An 18890-nucleotide genomic window follows, 5' to 3' on the forward strand; every position below is an offset into this window, starting at 1 on the left:
CACTTGCATGAGGAATAGACTGATTTCATCAATTCATTTCGTAGGTAGTTACTATTATTGCTGGTTTGTCACTTGCGGATTTTTTTGAGTCTAAACCTTTTGTAATTTGGTTATGGTCAATGGACTGAAAGAGATCCAGCTCACCTACTTTTCTTCAGGTAGTGCCCACTAGTTGAGCCACGATTCCTATTAGTGCTCAGGTTCCTAGGTGGTTACAAATGCAAGGTAAAATGTGTTAGCTTAAACAATCTAATTCATGCTTTTAAGGTTTAAGCTAGTGCTTTTTCTCATTGTAAGATGCTAGAAGCAATTATTTCAGCCCGGCTGATAAGTGGTAACTTTCAAAAGCACAGTGCTTAAACCAAAGCAATTGCTTTGATCATCTGTTCATGCTCTGTAATATAAATCAAAACTGTTTGTATCAGCGATACCCTAATATTTGTAAAAGCATATTTATTTTAGCCAGATGTGGACGTGGCTATGTCTGAACAAACGCACTACGTTTAGGATTATTCTGTCTTTATTAATTCATAGGAAGTCTGCAACTCTTCAGACAGGGTCAGTCTGTATTAATGTCTTGTAATGCACTGTGCACTTTGTCAGTGTTTTTACAATGAATAAAAAAGAAATCCTCAACTGCACTTTTTATTGTATTTCCTTTGTTTTTCTTTTTCTGCCCCATTTTTCAGGTGTTTCTCTTTGTGAAAATCCAAATTTGTCAGCAGTGAAGCTTGAGTTGAATTTTCACCTACAGGATATGTGAAAGGATGTATTTTTGGACAGCGCAAATCTGTCAGTTCATGCTCATATCCCAGTTCACAGCTAAGGTGTAATCCTACCTAACAAAAGTGCTGAGTGCTGCTTGCATGTACGTCTATGTCATGACTCTTTTGCAATTGCTTTTGAGAGACTAGCATGGATATGGACCTGAGCAGGGCTGGCTGTGACAGGCCACCAAACCCAAGTTGTCTCAATGTTGGGGTGAAGAGAAGAGCACTGGCTGCGCGTGTACCCCACATCTTCCTGCTGCCCAGCGCACCATGCTAGGAGCTTCCCAAGCAGCTGCAGCTGTGCCCTGAGACAGTCTTCCTCTGCCTACTGGGGGAAGGAAATATAAATTTCTCTACCCTTGCCAGACTGGAGAAAGAAAAGACATTCTGGCTTCAAAATCATCCTTTGTTTTGGCTTCCCTGCTCTTGGCCATAGAGAAGAGGAATAGGGGCCCCCAAGACATGGCAAGGCTGGGTTGGGTGTTGAGAAGGTGCTCTGTGGGGGATCTGGGATATCTGCATTTTGGTGGGAGGTTGGAGGAAGCTGCGTGTTGGCAGGGAGGGCTTGGCTGTATTTTATATATGGGTTTAATAACAAGTAGCATTACTGCTGGGATGGACGATTTCTGAAGAGAGATAGTTCTTGTAAGTAGTTGGGAAAGGGAGAAAGAGTGAGAGAAGGCGTAATGCAGCAGACAGTGTATACAGAAGTAAATCCCAGTCCCTGTGTATGTTCCTTACAGAATGGGTATGCTTTAACATTTGGGTGCCTTTACCAAAAAAATCCTTCTTTATGGAAAGAAGAGAGCTGTAATATGGCCGCCTTTCTGCAATCTGGTTTTGGATTAACATTGAGTAAAGCACCTTTGAAAAGGAGCAACTATTTTGGAAGGATTCTTTTTTTTCCCGTAGTACTGTAGGAGATTTTTTTGTATCATAGTTTCCTCGCATCTTCTCTCCCCATCCTTATTCTGATAATGAGGAAGCACTCTCTTTGTCGAAAGCAAGCATGTTGTTTCACCCAGCTTCCAGATCATTATTAAAAGAGAGAGAGAGAGAGATTTGGCGGGGTGTTGGTGAGGAAGGGAACTGTGCCTGATGTATTTCACTGGGACTGGAGTGTGGAGTAGAAAAGCAGATGTGTGCGGACTGCCAGGGAAATCGCTGACTGATGCTYGTGCAGTCTGGGTTCGGGGAACTGAGACAAGACAAGGCAAAGCAGGTATGACTGACGCTGTGCCAAAGCCTGAGCGCTGCTGAGCGCTCGCAGTGCCCATTGCAGTCAGTGGGAGCTGCGGGACTCAGCATCTGGCAGAATTGATGCATCGAGGGTTTGTTTTTTGTGTACTCCATTTGATTTCTTTCCTTTCACACTGAACACGAGGAACAAACAGAAGTTAACTGCTTGGGAGGAAGCTGGCTATGTCTTTTTTTGTGCTGCATTTCACCTCTTTGTTTTTGGTTGGCTGTAAAACCTAAAGCCAAAAAAATAATTTAAATGCTTTTCCAGGGGGAGGGGGAAGCTGAGAACAGCGTACACCATCTAGTGGCTTAGGATAAAACTACCAGGTGAAAGGAAGCCGGGCAAGAAAGGAATGCGACAATGYGGTCCCGCAACTGGTGCCGTTAACTTGATGGACTTTGGACTCTCTACAGCACTCACCTGACTGATCCAGAAATGCCGAAATAGCTGCAGGATACAGAAGGAGTTAGCTGCCTGTCAAAACAGGGTGTATCTCTTACAAAATTACTTAGATCCAGCACAGATTACTTAAAAAGAGCATTAGAAAGATGGCAATATCAAGCCCTCCAGAGTTAGGAAATGGGGGGAATTAAGCTGCTTCTGCAGCCATAATTCGGCCTCATTTGCCTAGACATTAAGATACAATCTGTAACAATATCACATACTATTCTTTGTCACATGTCAGTGCGCAGAAGGGACTGTGCTGAATTTCTGCATGCAGTATTGTTTCCTCTGTTGCTCAGCATGTAGATCCCGTCTACTGCAAGCTACTAAAATCTTGTTCTGAAGGCAGAATTTCTTCACCAGCTTTTCTTTGCAGTGTTTGTAACAACAGGACCCAAGCGCTTCATTGGCATACACTGTTGTGTGTTTGCACCATCCTTTTTGTGAAGATTGCAGATCTCCGTTTTGCAGAAAAGGAACAGAGGTGCCATGAGGTTAAAGTCAAAGGTATCCCTTCATCTGGGGTGCCCATTTCAAGACACCTCAGACCTTGCTTTCCAGACTGCCTCTCCCACTGATTTCGGTCACAGCAGTGAGCACGGGGCACTCCTGCATATCAGACACAGGGATCAAATCAGGCACCCAGGAAACGCAGCACACGTAATTAATGTTCTCAGAACAGGGGGAACAGGTAGGCGTGGAAAAACGTAGCTTCAGGGACTTGTCTCGCACTGCAGTAAAAATGTGTGGCAAAGGCAGGGTCCCCTCTCTCCCTCACCACACACCTTCCAGAAATGAAGCAACCTCTTACAGCCAGGAGTCTTTCTCACTGTTACCTGGTTCCTTCGTAGGGCAGCTTTGTCCCCTGCGCTGGGGCTGYGGTTATTTGGTGATGAAGCTATTGCTGCCCTTCAAGTTTCTTTCCACCAGACCCCATCCCATGATCCTGTCTCCTCCTCTGTGTCAGCGCTGGAACTAGTTTGATCCCTTGGTGAGCCTGTTCAGGGCATTAAACCAAAATGAAAATCTACTCTTTTGTTTTCTGGGTTGTTTTTCTGCCAGATGATTGCCTTGAAAGGGCTCACTGAGGGGTGCCGATGACAGGCTGTGCTGGCACGAAGAGGGGCCTCGATTGCCTGGGCTGTGAGAGGGGCAGGACCACAGTAACGCTGAATTAGATTCGTTTAAATGGTTTGGATTCATGTGCTGAGGCTGTGGTTTCACCAATGCTGTAAGCTGCTGTAAGCTGGCGCTGCTACCCATACATCGGTCCTACCCTTCTTCTCATGACCTCTCATTCCTGCTCTGCCACCCCCTCGTCCAATTTGTGAGGCCAGGCGGTGAAGCTCATTGGGGAACAGATCTAGGTTAAATTTAATGAGCCTGGAAAAACACATGCAGTGTCCTGTTTGTTTATTCCTCGGCTGCATGAGTACATCAACCATCGCAAGGAACGGTATGGCACATGGGGACAGGGGATGAGGAAAGGCAGAGCTGTTTTAGCGGCAGTGCCAGCTTCTGCAGGTCTCTGGTGTCTGTGGGCTCAGTAAAGTGGGCAGTTGAGAAATGTCCTSGTTATCTGTTTAAAGACCATATCAACATAAATAAACTGAGAGGTGCCTGATGAAGTGTGCGCTGCAGCCTCTCGAAATGTTAGCTTGTGACTTCTGGTGCGCCGCTTCACCTCAACTTTCTTCTATTGCCGTATATTTGGAGCTGAAATTGTCTTCTCAAGGCACACTGAGAGACAGGTGTCATGTAGGCTGGTTCCTGTAGATATGCTGTACAGATTTCCTGCCTTTTGAATGTAGGCAGCTACTGATCCACAGTGGAAACTGTGTGCCCTAGAAACCAGGGTGTGAGTGTAAAACAACGCAAGTTTTCACCAAGATTTGCTGGCTGCAGAGGAGTGTTAAGAGTCAAGCATTTGGGCCTCTGGATTTGTATGTGCTGCTGTGTTTGCAGATTTTTCCATCTCTTCCTCCAGTACAGATCCCTTCTGCCTTGTCCCCTCAGACCTGACCTTGTCCCATCCCTTGCTGCTCCTTCCAATTTTGTTCTCCTCTTGAAGTTAGTCTGTCTCCACAAACATCAAGTCACAGCCACAGTTATTAGCATGGTGAATCCTAGATTTATTCATGAAGACTTTCTGTCTCAGGCCTAGTTTCCTTTCACCTGAATAACTGAAACTGATACTTTTATGAACAGTATAGTTTGCAAAACTAACTCCTTTAATAAGGAATGCAAGCAAGGCTAGGGAACTTTGTTGTGTATTTTCAAAGTATTTGTGATTAATTGTAAAAATAACTTTAATTTACTATACTGTACATTTCCAATCCTACAGTCTCAGCGTGAACAGTGATTTAAATTAACCTCATCTTTTATCCTATTTGTCAGCAGTCCATGACCATGTGCTGATGTGTCATTTGTGAATTATTTGTGAGTCGTTCTATGTGAACATGGTTCAGTCCATGAATTTTGACACCACTTGATTTAAATAGCAGCTATTTGTGTTACGATATTCAGCTTGATATTTAATCTTAAGAAACATGGGTTTGCTTCTGTTTGCTGTTTGGATGCTTCCTAAATCCACAAAGAGTTTTTGAGACGACAGAACAACATTTCTGTTATGAATGCTCATATGGAACCATTTTTTCTGATCCTTTATGAGCAGGTATCACAACATTTTTCACAGCAATTCTTTTGAAAATATTAAACAACTATGATTATAGAAAGCAAAAGAAAGTTAACACAAATTTTGTCTAAATCTATAGATGGTTTTTATTCAGATAGACATTCTCATTTTATCTTCTGTATATAGATTCACAAGAGCAAGTGGCCTGTAACAATTTTACCTAGGAAGGTTATTTTGCTAGCTGAGTCAAGTTTCCTTCTCTGAATGTGGAAAGTGTGGGTGGGTCTGCCATTTCCCTTCCTTGGGAGCCCATCTGCAGGGAGAGTTTTAGAAGAACACCATTTCTCCCTGGTTTCTGTTGGGGAACCTGGTCTTTCATGTTCCCCAATTTACATGGGTTGATTCCTTGTATTGCCTTCTGTATTTGTTTGCCATGTGGTTAATACTTTTTAAAATGAGCTCTCATTGTCCATCCTGAGCAGAAACAATATAAATCGTATTTATTTCTGCCTGGCATAAAAAAGTGTCACCTGTAAGACACTCACTTCCTGGTACCTGAACTCCTTTCTCTATCTAAGGATTTTTGTGGTGATGATAGCTTTAAGTTCTGCCAGGGCATCTCTAAGTGTCTTTTTGTTCAGAGTTAGCAGGGCTGTGCGGAGTCAGATGAATGCCCAGGCTGCAGATCTCAGCCCAACATGTCCCCTTGCAGGTATGCGTCAGGGTGCAGTGAGGGCCGGTGGCTCCACGAAGTGGATGAGCTGGGAGAGCGGGCAACCCAGGGGATTGAGCATGGCGGTAGAGCTGGGACTGCTGATGGCTCCACTGACAGCCCTGGACATGGCCAATGATAGATCGCGGCTGGGTCCAGCGAGGGAGTCCCGTCAGGAGCGAAGGGAGATGGGGCCAGGGCCAGGGCTGGAAGTAGGCGCGTGGCTGCAGCCTGGCTCAGCTCAAGATGGGGTGCCCCAGCCTGAGCCAAAATGGAGACCCTGGGTCCTGGGAAGGGGTTGGGGGACACCCTCGGTGAGGCTGATTACAGCCATTAAGGACCATTGGTGCCGTCAGGCCCTGACAATATGTTGTCTGAGTGTCCTGCCCATCAGAGGTGAGCTCAGTGCCTTCTTGGGGTCCTGAAACTTGCCTTGAAACTTCTTGTGGCAGGGACTCCAGAAATACATCATTTTTTTAGGCAGCGTAGACACATTAGTATATTATTGCATGGACATTCTTGCTTCTGCACACCATGCAATAGGGATGCTGGAAGTCTGGCATTTTGGACTTTTCTGGCTTTGCTTCAGATACCCTGCGTATCTGGTATATAACTTCTGGGCAAGTAGACATTTTTAGGCTATTTTTCTGGTGGTGAACATTGGACAGATACTTCTAGTCTCTTCTGCTTTATGTTTGGTGCTTTATGTATGTGCTGGACTCTCTTGTAAACACAATGTTTTGATTGCAAACACTGAAGTGTTTAAAAGGAAAAGTCCAAAAATTCATAGCGGTGAAATTTTTAATGTTTCACTTTTGACTATTATGAGTGACCTTCTAAGTGTATGGACAATACAGTGCTAATATGATGGAACAGGGGCGCATGTCTTGCCCATGTAGAATTTTTCAAATGGAAAATCACATTTTTCCTCTTCTCCTTGAATGACTTCAGACCTAGTGGGAAGAAAAACAGCTCTGGGTCCTCTGAAAAAATATCTGGTAGTAGATAGTAAGTGGAAAGTAAGTAGGGTAAGAAGTACTGAGACTGAGAGAGAAGACAGTGAAAGATTCAGCCTTTTGGGCAGTGAGGGCCCAGTAAGTCCTTACTGCATGTGATGAGTTCTTTTAAAAACGTAGGTCTGCGAGCAGCTCAGACAGGATCCTGCCAGCAAAACGCAAGGAGTGTTTGTGGTTGTCCTGAGCTCACAAGGTTGTCTTGAGAGGAGATCAGGAACATGCAAGTATCTCAGGGTCAGATAGAAACTGAGCCATGAACTGATGCTACTGGAAACAAGCAGTTGGGCATTAACTCACCACTCCTGGTCAGGGTCTTTCCTCCTCTGGTACTGTTAGTAAAGGGAACACGTGTCCTTGAGCAGCTATCTTGGACGATCCGAAAGTCTCCGCTGGGATAATGTGGCATTTCTTTCTGGAGCTTTCTGGCAACTATGCCGTGGTGTTATCCCATTGGGGACTATTTATCATTTCTTCCATGAGAAAATTTTGTTGTGTGAGGTGTCACACATGAATGTTTCATCATGAGACTATTACGATGTGACGAGATGTCCTTCCCCACTAATATATGTTGGGCTCTACTTTAGAGATGATAAATCTAGGCCTGAGTAGGCATACAGCATATCCTACTGGGGAAAAACCGTCACTGAGGTAACATTGCATGATTCACAGTGGTGAACAAAAAGTGTTGCATGATAAACTGTCTGCCTCCAGATTATGTGCGATCAGTGAAGGGATCTGGGTGAGCATGGTCAGCCTTCAGCAGGTTAGCGTCTAAGTAGAGGATAACAAAACAAGGGGAATTGTTCATGGTTCCTAAAACTGTCATTTTTAGCATTCCCACAGGACTGTACAATATATCCCACTGCTCCACTCCCTGACAAGAAGTTTGGTGTATTCTTTCACATTTGCTTCTCGATGTTGTATCAGCAGTTCAGCTGCATGGAGTTATTTCCACCTAAGGGGAGGGTGGGCACAGCAGTGTGTGCATAGGTTTCCTAAGCACTGCACACCAACGGTTATGTCAGGATTTTGGTACAGGAACATCAAGTATTAAGATGGAAACTCAGCACTGCTGATTCGAGTGGCCAGCTTTATTTTATTATTCGAATGAAACCCAAATGTGTGCTTTCACCTTTAAAAATATATGGGTAGAATTTGTTCTTGCAAACAGTCAGATATATGTGTTGCTGAAAACCCAGTAAAGCTCCTGCAGTCGAGTGAATTTCACTCATAGAAGTAGACAGGTCTGTACTCAGAATCACATCCAAGTAACTTTAAAACAATTTATTTCAGGAGGAGCTGTGCGTGCCAGGAATACCCGTCATGTGTGCCTGATCTGGTGCTTCAGTATGAATTTAGGTGTCTTATTTTAGACACTCACATATGAAAAATTTAGCATTAAACAAATTAAACTGAGAACCAAGCTGAACAAGCCTAGCTGGTGTTATTCTAAAGAAGGTACTGAAATAGCATCTGTTAACAACTGAATGAAAAATGTGGTATTTTCATTAATATATTGACTATGTCATGAATGATTCCTAGGACTTCCATCTGCCCAGATAACTTCTTCTTAGTGCTTATGCTTTCTTGAATTGAAGGTAGGTTTTGGGTGGCATTTTGACTTTGGTTACCTGCAGCCTCAGTGAAAGTAGGGGCTGTGTCCTAGAAGAACTGTGCCCAGCCTGTGTGTGATTGTTTGAATGGAGTTGATAGAGAACCGGCACAGGCATGAAGAGATGGCGAAATTTCTAGCTAAGCTGGTGGAGTTCTCCATGGTGTAGCTGGACCATGGCTATTCCAGGTATTTGCTCTAGAAGGTGACTTTGAGAGATAGTGCTTCATCCTGATCATTTTAGGGTTTTCTGCTTGTGATGACTGTGGTTGGATTATCCCAGGTGTCCTCCCTGAGTCAAGCTCACAGTCAAGGTTGGCACTGGTGTCTTACTGGAAAAAATAGTTCACGGTATTTGCTTGAATTTGAGATGGCTGAGTGCAATTTGATCATATGTATGGTAACAGAGGTATTTTCTACTTACTGTTCATTATTCTCCTCTTCTAAATGTTATTATCTACTGAACAGAATATACCAGTGGATGAAATCATGATACCTTTTAAGTCAATGGCAAAACTCTCACTATGTTTACTGAAACTAGAATTTCATACCATGTACTTACTGTGGTCAGTCTTTCACCACAATTATTAAATAACTAACAGTTGAAGCAAACAATTCACGGAGGACTCCTAGCATTTATTTACATAACCTCCCTAGTGAGTAATAGCAACTAACAATACAGTAGTAAAYGCATAGCCTTTGTGCAAGTAATTTATGAACCAAAGAAAAGGCAAACGGTATCTGATATTCTGTTTACAACAAATAATTGGACCAACTGTAATCACACTAAAATTTTGGAGAGACTGGAAATGAAATGAATATTATGTCTCTGCCATGAGCAAATCACAATCTTCAAAGCATTTTTGTAGGTGCCTTTTGTATTGGAATGAAACATCTTCTCATATTAATCTGCCCTCTGGAGTGCACTGCAACTGTCTAGTTTTCAGGTTGCAATGGTTGAATATTATCTAGCCAACAGGTTATGCTCTTAATGTTGTGGAAGGTCGTTATTGTCTCCTTTTGTCCTCTGGTAATGACATCCTGGTCCTTGAAACAGACTCTTCTCTTGTGTCTTCTGTGCAGGTCGTTAGATAAGATGAGCATGACTTCTTGGTGCATACTGAGTATTGAAGGGGCTATGCTCAAGCCGTGCGGTAGCTGAGGAAGACTTCTTTGCTTTCATCATAGTACCTCCTATATCCCAAAGAGCCAAACTGTTCAGGACAGTGAAAAATCTATGGGTACAAATATTTTTGCATTAAATAGAAGAATCAAATGCAGTTTCTGAAAGGAGTTTTTAGCGAGAAGGGAATGCCTGTGGGCTGTATCACAGCCTTCAGATTTCCTGGGACCAGAGGTTGTCCCTCCTGCTCTCTTGAGAAATGCCACTCCTGTTCTCTCTTCTTCCCTACTAGTTAGTGTTGAAGTGAGGATAGACAGGGAGAAGTGGATTGTAAGGAGGAGGAGGAATTGATGACTCCTTGAGAAATATGTGGGAACAAGCAGATGTTGTTTCCTAAATGTGCAGTTGTTCTCAGAAACTAAGCAAAACTGGATAAGGCGAACAGTGCACATTGTTGTTCATTAGCTAAGTGCAATGTCACCCGGATTCGAAAGCTGGAGGTTCTCTGGAGCATCGCTGTGTCTGGCTACCTTCAAGGCCATTATGGTTAAGCGCATTTTGTTTCATGAGCGTTTGGCTGTAAGCAGTAGACTCTGGATTTGAAAGCAGGTCCCAGTTTGGCGTATGCAAGGAGTTTTGCCTGGGACAGCTATCCTAATAGGCAGTGTTGCTGTGTCTCCCACCTGTGTCCRTGTCTGGAGAACATCCAGGAGTATCACTCCTGAACGATGTCACTGACTTTTGTTTAATGAAGTATTTCTTAACAAATACCACTATGCTCTTGGACTCCACTACCTTCCAGATCATTCTCAAGTGTAAATCAAAAGTACAGTTTTGACCTAAAAAGCTCTGAATGTTTTTAACCTGTATCTGAGAAATTGCCTTCCACCCTACTGAGGGTCTGCTAGAGAGCACTCATAAATTGCAGAAGAGGGCTGGTGGGAATGTTGTCTTCTCTAGGACTGCTTGCACTTGTTTCTGCTCTTGTTCCAGAAAAGCACAAGTTTGTTAACCGTAGGCCTCCAGAGCTTTGGAAAGTGTGTGTGAGGGTCGGGGGGTTAGAAGAGGTGATTTCTGCCAATTYTGTCTAATCTGTTTATATCTGTCTGTCTCAAGTAATGCTCTAGCACCTATCGCCTTGGTAGCTAAACATGTTTCTCAGAGGACCATGACTTTTTTTCATCTTTTTCTCTGTTTAATAGTCTTTTCTCCTTCCTTTTAAACTGGTCTTTAATAAAGTTGAGAATTCTCGCACAGGGTTTTATAAACATGTGTTATTAAATTTTAAATCTGTTTTGAAAGTGCCTCTATTCTACTCCCTCCTAGTAAAGTGACCTTTTTAAATGGAGGGAAGTGGGTTTAGATGACAGTCATGATAAATGCGGTCATGTTCACTCAATAAAATAAGGCCCAGTGCATTTGAGGATAAATCAGTGAAATGTACAGCCCCACCTGTCTGTCTCCATCATTCATTTCCACTGTCACTTTCACAGTGGCTGATGGATCACAGTTGCTGTAAAATTAGACAGCCTTTAATCTCATTTCATCCTGATTAGCTTCTCCTTACCCTTTCCCTCTAACTCACTGACTGACACGCTAAAAACTCACACTGGGCTGTGTCTGAGCGTGGCGTACAAACTTCTCTTCAAATACCCTTTTTGCCGGGCAGGCAGGTGTTCCACTGAGTTGAAATCTAAAAATGAGAAGATGTGATTTTCACATTATTAAAACAAAACAGCAGACAAAGGCTGATATAAAATTAATGAAAACGGCGAGTTGGCCAGACTGCATAATGGGCCAAATTCTTCCTGTTACACCCTGGCAGCCCCAGTGAGCTTGAGAAGATTGTTGCTGCTGGAAGCTGAATTTAGCATGCTCATTGATGCTTGATTTTGACTGTATCTACCAAAAGTTGGGTCCTGTACAGACATCTGTTCATAAGGAGTTATGGTTTCTAACAAAAGTTTCCTACTGCTTTCAAAGGGCATTTTATAGCTGTAAAAGTGTTGCTTATTCCCACAGTTCTGATTTCTGTGTAGAATTTGGGATTAAGAGGGCCTCTGAAAATGATCAGGGAGAAAGGCTGCAATGTTGGTGATTTCACAGTTTCCATGCAAAAACTCCCTTGGAGATCTTCACAGTGTTGTCCTGCCCTCCCTGTTTTGCTTGGCTCCCTCCGACCTCGGCAGAGGCGGGCAGAGCATGACTGCAGTCCAAATTCATGAGACTGAGAACAGGGTTTTCCCCAAAGCTCTGTAAGAAACAAAGGTCGTAATAAAGGTCTGCAATATTTTATTATAGTCACCTTTCCTTCTGGTTCCCAAATACTACTACCCTTCCTTAGGCAAACTTCCCTTTAGCTTTCCCACAAGTTACAGATGATAGCTCAGGTCATTTGGGCCCAATCCCGTGTCAGTGGGAATGGTGCCATCAAGTTAAGTAGGAGCCAGGATTAAGCCCTTAGTTTTCAAGGTTTAATTATCATCATAAGTGTGGGAGTCTTATTGCATAGTTTATATGCATGGGAATGGCAGAAAAGCTTAAAATATAATTTCTTCCTCTACTGGCCCTGTTTGTATCAATATGGAGGATRAATAAACAAAAGTGTTTGCAAAAATGAAAACACAAAATGAGAAAAATATGCATGTGTGCACCGTTCTTTTCAATAAATGCTGTATCCCTTCAAATTGACCAAAGGAAGAACTTGGTTGAGGGTTCAAATGTTGGCTTGGGCATCATTTGAAAATGTAATAAGAGCAGTGGGTTAGGTAAAAATCAAAGACCTTGCAGAGTGATTCCAAGGAGTCTTTTCTTGGCAGGGGTGCCCCAGCAAGTGTTTAAGGGAGACAACAAATTCCCTGTGGGAGACCCAAATTCATTCTGTGGTACAGGCATCCACAAAATCAAGGAAAGTTCTGGGTTTTTGCGAGAAAAAAGATTTTAAAATGAGAAAATGACTGAGATTAAAGAATGAGATAAATATGATTTGGGGGCTAAGAAGGTATCAAATGTTTCTCTCATTCTTTCATCCTACTATAAGTAGTATAAATTCTTATGCAGTGCCTAGTGTAGGACTGCTTCCTAGTTATACAGTTTACTAGTAACAAATAACCTTAATTAATGCATTTTTACTGAACCCAGCTGCCCAGTTTAAGAATTGCTTCACTTATATGACTTGTAAGAGCATAGACTATGAAAATGATATTCCACCTTTACTTAAAACTAAAAATGTACCTTACTTATTCATCATTGCCTTGGCAAAAACTTCAGTAAGAAGCTTAAATGAGTCCACTTGATCTTTAAGAAAATGTGTCCTAAATAACAAAGCTGTGCGTATTTCTTATTATTATTATTTGCATATGCTATACTGCACAACTGCATTTTGAGAAAAATGAAAGATAATAAAACAAATGAAATGAGAGATATATCACCCAAAATAATCCAAGTGTGAGATAGGCTTCCTCTTTTCTTCTTTTTTTTTTTGGCATTGGCAAAAGAGCACRAAGTAAGAGCTGGCCCTGAGTCATATTGATTTCCCACTGCACTGGTTTCCTAAGTGCTCTGTTGATCCGTGTCAAGCAATAAGTTCCCTGCCTGTACATGCACATCACCTCCCCATTTGTCCTCACCTAGATTTAAGGTGCCCATATGATGAGCTGAACAAGGACATCATTTTTCCTACTGGTGTCACTGGGCCAAAACTACTGCATGTGGTATGATAACTAATGCTGTGTCTACATTTACCATATAATATTACAATAGTGTTGTGTGGCACAGCACAATAACATGTGCATAGTATGGATATGTGCACCTTGTATTTTTGTGTCTTAGTACTTGTAATGGAAATGTAAATTAAATAATAAATTGTTTATTGTGACTCTAGCTGGTCTATAGCAATCTCAATACCTCCCCAAAACAGCATATTGCAAACCTAATTCCACAGTTTTGATCTTTGTTAACAAAGGGCTTCCTGATTAGATGAATAGAAAATGTGTGATTGTGCTGCTAATGACATTGTACAGGAAATTAAGCGTATACATTTGGAAAAGGCATTAAATCAGCAGGACCTTAATTTAAAAACTTAAAACTGTATGGAAATGCAGCTTGTTCATTGCTGTGTAATGGAAAGCTACTGAACACACTGACTCTTCTTGTGGAAACATTACCAACAGAACAAAGCTGGGCTGAGTTTTTTTTAATGTTTCCTACCATACTAGGATTCCTAGCAGCTGTTTATTTTCAGGAAAATATCAGACAACTTCACTCCTTTATGTAAGTTGTTTTTAGAACAGTGTATAGGGCAGTTGGACAGGTGCGTGGATGCGGAGGGACCAGAATTTCAGCTTTTTGCTTCAGTTATTTGCAAGATTGCATGATGTGAAATGATTGATAAGTGGCTTTGTCTGCTGTTAATTCACTGAACACGCTTGGGGTGATGCATTCCCCTATTATTCCCTGCAGATTTAATTCCAGTATTGTATTTTGTACCTTTGGAAAAATTTTATGGAATCAGTGCCCTGAGCTGATAAAGAATTCTTGTTTTGCTTGCAGTTATGCCATATAACAGTGCCCATCACTGTGTTGTGGAAGTGGAAAACTTCTTGTTTGTTTTGGGAGGGGAAGACCAGTGGAACCCTAATGGTACGTATATAATATTAAAAGACAGGAGCAATATCTATTTTTCTGTGTCTGTCTGTCAGGTTGGCTGCTGTGTCATTAGCAAGTGATTTTGAGGACCCTTAACCTAAATGTTGAACTAGCCAAGGCTACGTTTAGATAGTGATGTAATAAATATCTGGTACTTTAGCAGTAGCATCACCATCATTCATCAGCTCCCACATCCCTTGAGAAATGCCACAGGCAGCAGAACAGACTCTTTCAAGTGTGTGCACCAGGCAGCAGCTGTTAAAAATTTTAACCTTCATTTCCAGTCTCCTTCCAGTCATAATATAATAATGCAATTGCAGTAGATGAATGCTTCTTTTCTATTGTCAAACCAGATACTTGCAGCTAAAGTTGTTAATGTGTTAATTATCTAGACTCTGAGATTCTTAAACTGGTCCTTTTTTTAGTCTTGTGCAAGAGCTTCTCATATAGATTATCTGCTGCTACCTTCTTTGATTTGATTACTTCATAAATTTACCGCAAAGAGAAATTAAACAATTTAACAGGCTTCTGAGCAAAGCAAAAGGAGAATACCATGCCTTGCAAAATTCACGAAATTGTCAAGACATTGTTAAAAAGCTTGCATACAAAGAAAGAATTGTAGTTGTAGCAGTCTGTGTAACAGAGATAATTATGACTGAGAAACCATAAAACAGCTTGCAGGTACACATTTTTACTTTAAAACACCAGAGGATCCAGCTGAAATTACATATACTGCATATATTTTATTGTGAATGCCCCATTTCAGCATCTGCACTAAACCAAATTATAGAAAATTGTTACATCTGTTCACTTCCTAAAATCTGAGACAAACAATCCAGTCCACCCTATAAGCATATTTCCGGTGTAGTTAAAAATATCACTAAATGTCTTAGGAGAAGAACCCTTCAGTTCTATTGCTGAATTTTATGTTAAGCAGGAGATAGCATTAATGACAATTATTATTAGGAGTATCAGCCACATTCAACAACTGAGGGCCCCTGTTGTGCTTGATGATAGGCATATGGATAATAGAGGCAGACCTTGTTCCAGACAGTTTAAAATTAAATAGCTATGTCACATGAAGCATCATGAAAGAAAAGAAGTATAATCATCCACAATTTAAAGATGTGAAAACTGAGTCACAGAGTAATGGATAGACTTAAGGAGGGGTACGTATCCCACGTCTGAGGTAGGAGTTGAACACAGCTGTCATAACAAGGTGGTTCATGAGCTGGATAGTACCTTAATTTTAAGGCCACCTAGATCTAGATCAAGTCTTGAACTGAAGACATTGCCACCAGAAGTCTAACAGCTTCCTTGTTCTGTGAGTACCAAATAGTTGCAATTTGTCTGTAGAAAAGACAGAAATAGAAGAGATAGGAGGACTACTGATGCTGATCCCTTTACAAATGTACCCCGAGAGAAATGGATCTTATCACAAAAAGTGGACCTGAAAATCATCAACTACATCCTGTGCTGTTGCTGGCCTAGTTCTTTCTTCAAACTGATTTACTCTAAATGGGCAGCTACATGGGGACTACTCACTTATACCCATTTACATTTATGTAAAGGCCCTTATCTGCTGTTTTCATAGTACAGTAGGGGCTTCAAATGGACCTAATTGGAACTGTCCTGCCAGAGCATTGCAAAGATTTCAGTTTGCATGAGAACATGCTGGTGTTGTTTCAGTGGATGGAGTTATCTTTGAGACTGGGAAGTTGAAGGCTTGCTATGCACTTCTTTAGCCATCGCACTTGCAGATCTTGAGGCACCCTGTTGACCGTGGGGAGCGTCTATGCACCCTTCGTGCTGCATTTCCAGTCACAAGGGATCACTCCACAAGTGAATGCTGATGAGAGCAGGTTGCAGAGCTTTAGTGTGGATTTAGCACCAACCTTTGCAACCTGCAGAGCCCTTGCCTTTTGACTTGGGGACAGAGACCTTCCTGCAGAGAGCAGAGGGCTGCGTCTGTCTTCTTTTCTCCCATTCGCTTGATTTACTAACCCTGATTTCTGTTTACTCCTCGCAGTTCCTAGGTTCTGACAAGTGTTTCCTAATGTGTGCATGCTTCCCGAGTGACGAGCAAGGCAAAATGATAGATACAGTTGTCTTTCAAACTGAATTCCAAAATTAAATTGGAATGAAAACAGTTATACCAGGCAACTTAAATAGGTCATCAAGTCCTTTCACAGCCATTGTATAGTCCTTCTTTGTAAATTTTCTAGGCTCCTAAAAGCAGTTGGATTTTTAGCCCCCCACTACTCCTGTTGGAAAGTTGTTACAGAACCCAACGGCTCTAAATGACTAGGAGCTGTATTCTAATTTCCAGTCTTAATGTATTCTTTGACTGTCTAAATCACCTCATTCTCATGCCAAAGTTGGCCTTTAGCTTAATAGTTTTCCCCTCCTGGAGATTTGTTCCTCTTCTGTGTTATAGACACCATTCCCATCCCCTTTCAACTTTTGTTTTGCTAGATACAACAAGCCAAGTTCTTTAGTCTTCTGCTATTCCTGTCATCGTAGAGGTACATCTCTGTGCCTCTTCTAGTTTGGTTGCATCTTCCTTCCCATGAAGTGACCAGATTTATATCCTGTATTCCCACTCTAGGCTCATTAAAAACTTCTCTTTTTACTAGAAATAACTGCCATTGCATGCTATACAATCCTCTACATGCATAACACTTGTACATGATATGAGGTTTGTATGATCACAAATAAAAGCTGCTATGTAACCAATGACCACTGAAGTCAAAAGTAACTCTGAAGGATGTAGTAACTCAGAAGGAGCAGCATTAGATCCTTTTAGCAGAAGTCCAAACTTATGATCAATACTTACATTGTTTTGTAATTCTTCTTTTTGTAATAGAAATAGATTAATAAATGTCCTAAACAGTGAGACCTAGAGCTAGTCAGATGCCTGCTGTTATTGCTTTTGCTGCTTATTGAATCTATAGCCCTCAATGCATGTTTTTTTGCCRTCTTTGTAGACTAAAAGAATTCAGATAGGGACCAATAACAAAGTCTGGCTTCGCTAAACTTGATGGCAAAATTACCACTTGCCCTTAGTGTATGGGGATCTCACCCTATGAGATGTGTTTGAGTAGTGCTCAGCTTGCTGGGACCTCGGTCCTCATTAGGCACCATACTGGATTTGAAGGGAAATGCTGCATTATTCATCAGTCATCTGCTTTCCTCTTCTCATAAGGAACATGCTTTTAATAGTGAGAGAATGAGTTTGCTTCCAGAAGGAGAGGTCAACATGGTTTCTTTTTCTATTTCCTTGTAGAACATGATCTTAAATTATTATAAATATAAATTTTATCTGTATCATTATTCTTCTCTACAATCCTGATGGTTTATTTATGTAGGCTGAAGTATGTGTAGAAAGAAACAAGCAAAGAGAGCCAATCCCAAAGGGGCTTTTCCAATGCAAAAATATTCACCTTGTAGGATACTCAGTGACCATTTATGTAACTGTGACATATGCAGTTGCATTATTCTACTGTCCTCTGAAGCCTCTAATTCAATTTTTTAGTCACAGATACATAAACAAAGGTTTCTTTTTCCGAGATCCTCATCTGTTGAAGTCTCAGGTGTTACAAGAAATTGCCATGCACTCTCTTGCTTCAGTTTTCTTGCTTTGATGTCAATCTGCATGTAAAATAAGGTGAAATCTTAATATCGTGAAGACATGAATACAATTCTGGGGCTTGACAGCAGGAATAAGGTAGTTAGCTGGTATATGTTGCTCATGTTTCTATTTTAACTAACACTCTTGGAATAAAACCCTAAGAGTATATTCCCCCTTCGATGCACATGTGTAACTCCTCTGAACTTACACTGAAAGTAGATGGTAGAATAAACCACCTAGTGCAAAGACTGCATACCCCATGCTGATGGCTTATGCAGCTCCTGGTTATTTGCCTAATCTTTTTCACCATGTTGCACATAGGCATGAAGTGAGGAGAAAGAAAAACACATATTCTCCCTATGATTTTTTTACCTGACACAAAATAGTCTCATCATAGCAATACCACAGAAATGCCCTCTTTTGGGCAGTAATTTTGTTTAGTGATGTGATTTATTGTGGCTGTGGAAGTACCACAGCATCTATAACTATAGCTAAATACACATTTTCAAGGTCTTATTACAGAGAGCAAGAATAATCTCTGTCTACTTTTACTGCTAACAATTGCTAATTCAAACCTTGTAGTGCCCCGTTTGTTGAATTATTACTGTACACATAGTGAAATCATACATTGTTTTAAAAGGGGGAACCCTTCATAAAAGCTGTCAACTTGTGAAGTATATGTAATATATATTACAATCATGATGTTAAATACATGAAACAAACAGCTGAGTGTCAAAATAATCTATCTTTACAGGGAAACACAGTACAAACTTTGTTAGCCGATACGATCCCAGGTTTAACAGCTGGATACAACTTCCACCCATGCAAGAGAGGTAAAAACCTACTACGTGTTTTTCAATATATGTTTTATTATCCTAGGAGCAGCTGAAGTTTGGCTTAGTTCTGGGAGTAAGGAGGCCTACAGAAGCATTGAAAGTATGGAGATAAAACTGCAGTGTGCAGTTGCTTCTCCTCTGTCTCCGAATTTTTTTAAATATTCCAAATCCACAAGTCCAGATGCCAAATCCTGTGGTGCTAACTGATGCAAAATAGCCAC

The 18890-nt window shown here is 41.4% G+C and overlaps 1 protein-coding gene across 1 annotated transcript in view; it reads left to right on the forward strand.

The window, feature by feature from the left end:
• Positions 1-18890, forward strand: part of KLHL14 (kelch like family member 14) — a 60049-nt gene that overhangs the window by 30975 nt on the left and 10184 nt on the right. Inside the window, exons 5-6 of the mRNA XM_026072830.1 lie at positions 14107-14196; positions 18588-18666. Coding sequence (XP_025928615.1) covers positions 14107-14196; positions 18588-18666 — 169 coding nt within the window. The remainder of the gene's footprint in view (positions 1-14106; positions 14197-18587; positions 18667-18890) is intronic.

The sequence above is a fragment of the Apteryx rowi genome, unplaced genomic scaffold, assembly GCF_003343035.1.
Source record: "Apteryx rowi isolate R43461 unplaced genomic scaffold, aptRow1 scaffold_352, whole genome shotgun sequence".
NCBI classification, from domain to species: Eukaryota; Metazoa; Chordata; class Aves; order Apterygiformes; family Apterygidae; genus Apteryx; species Apteryx rowi.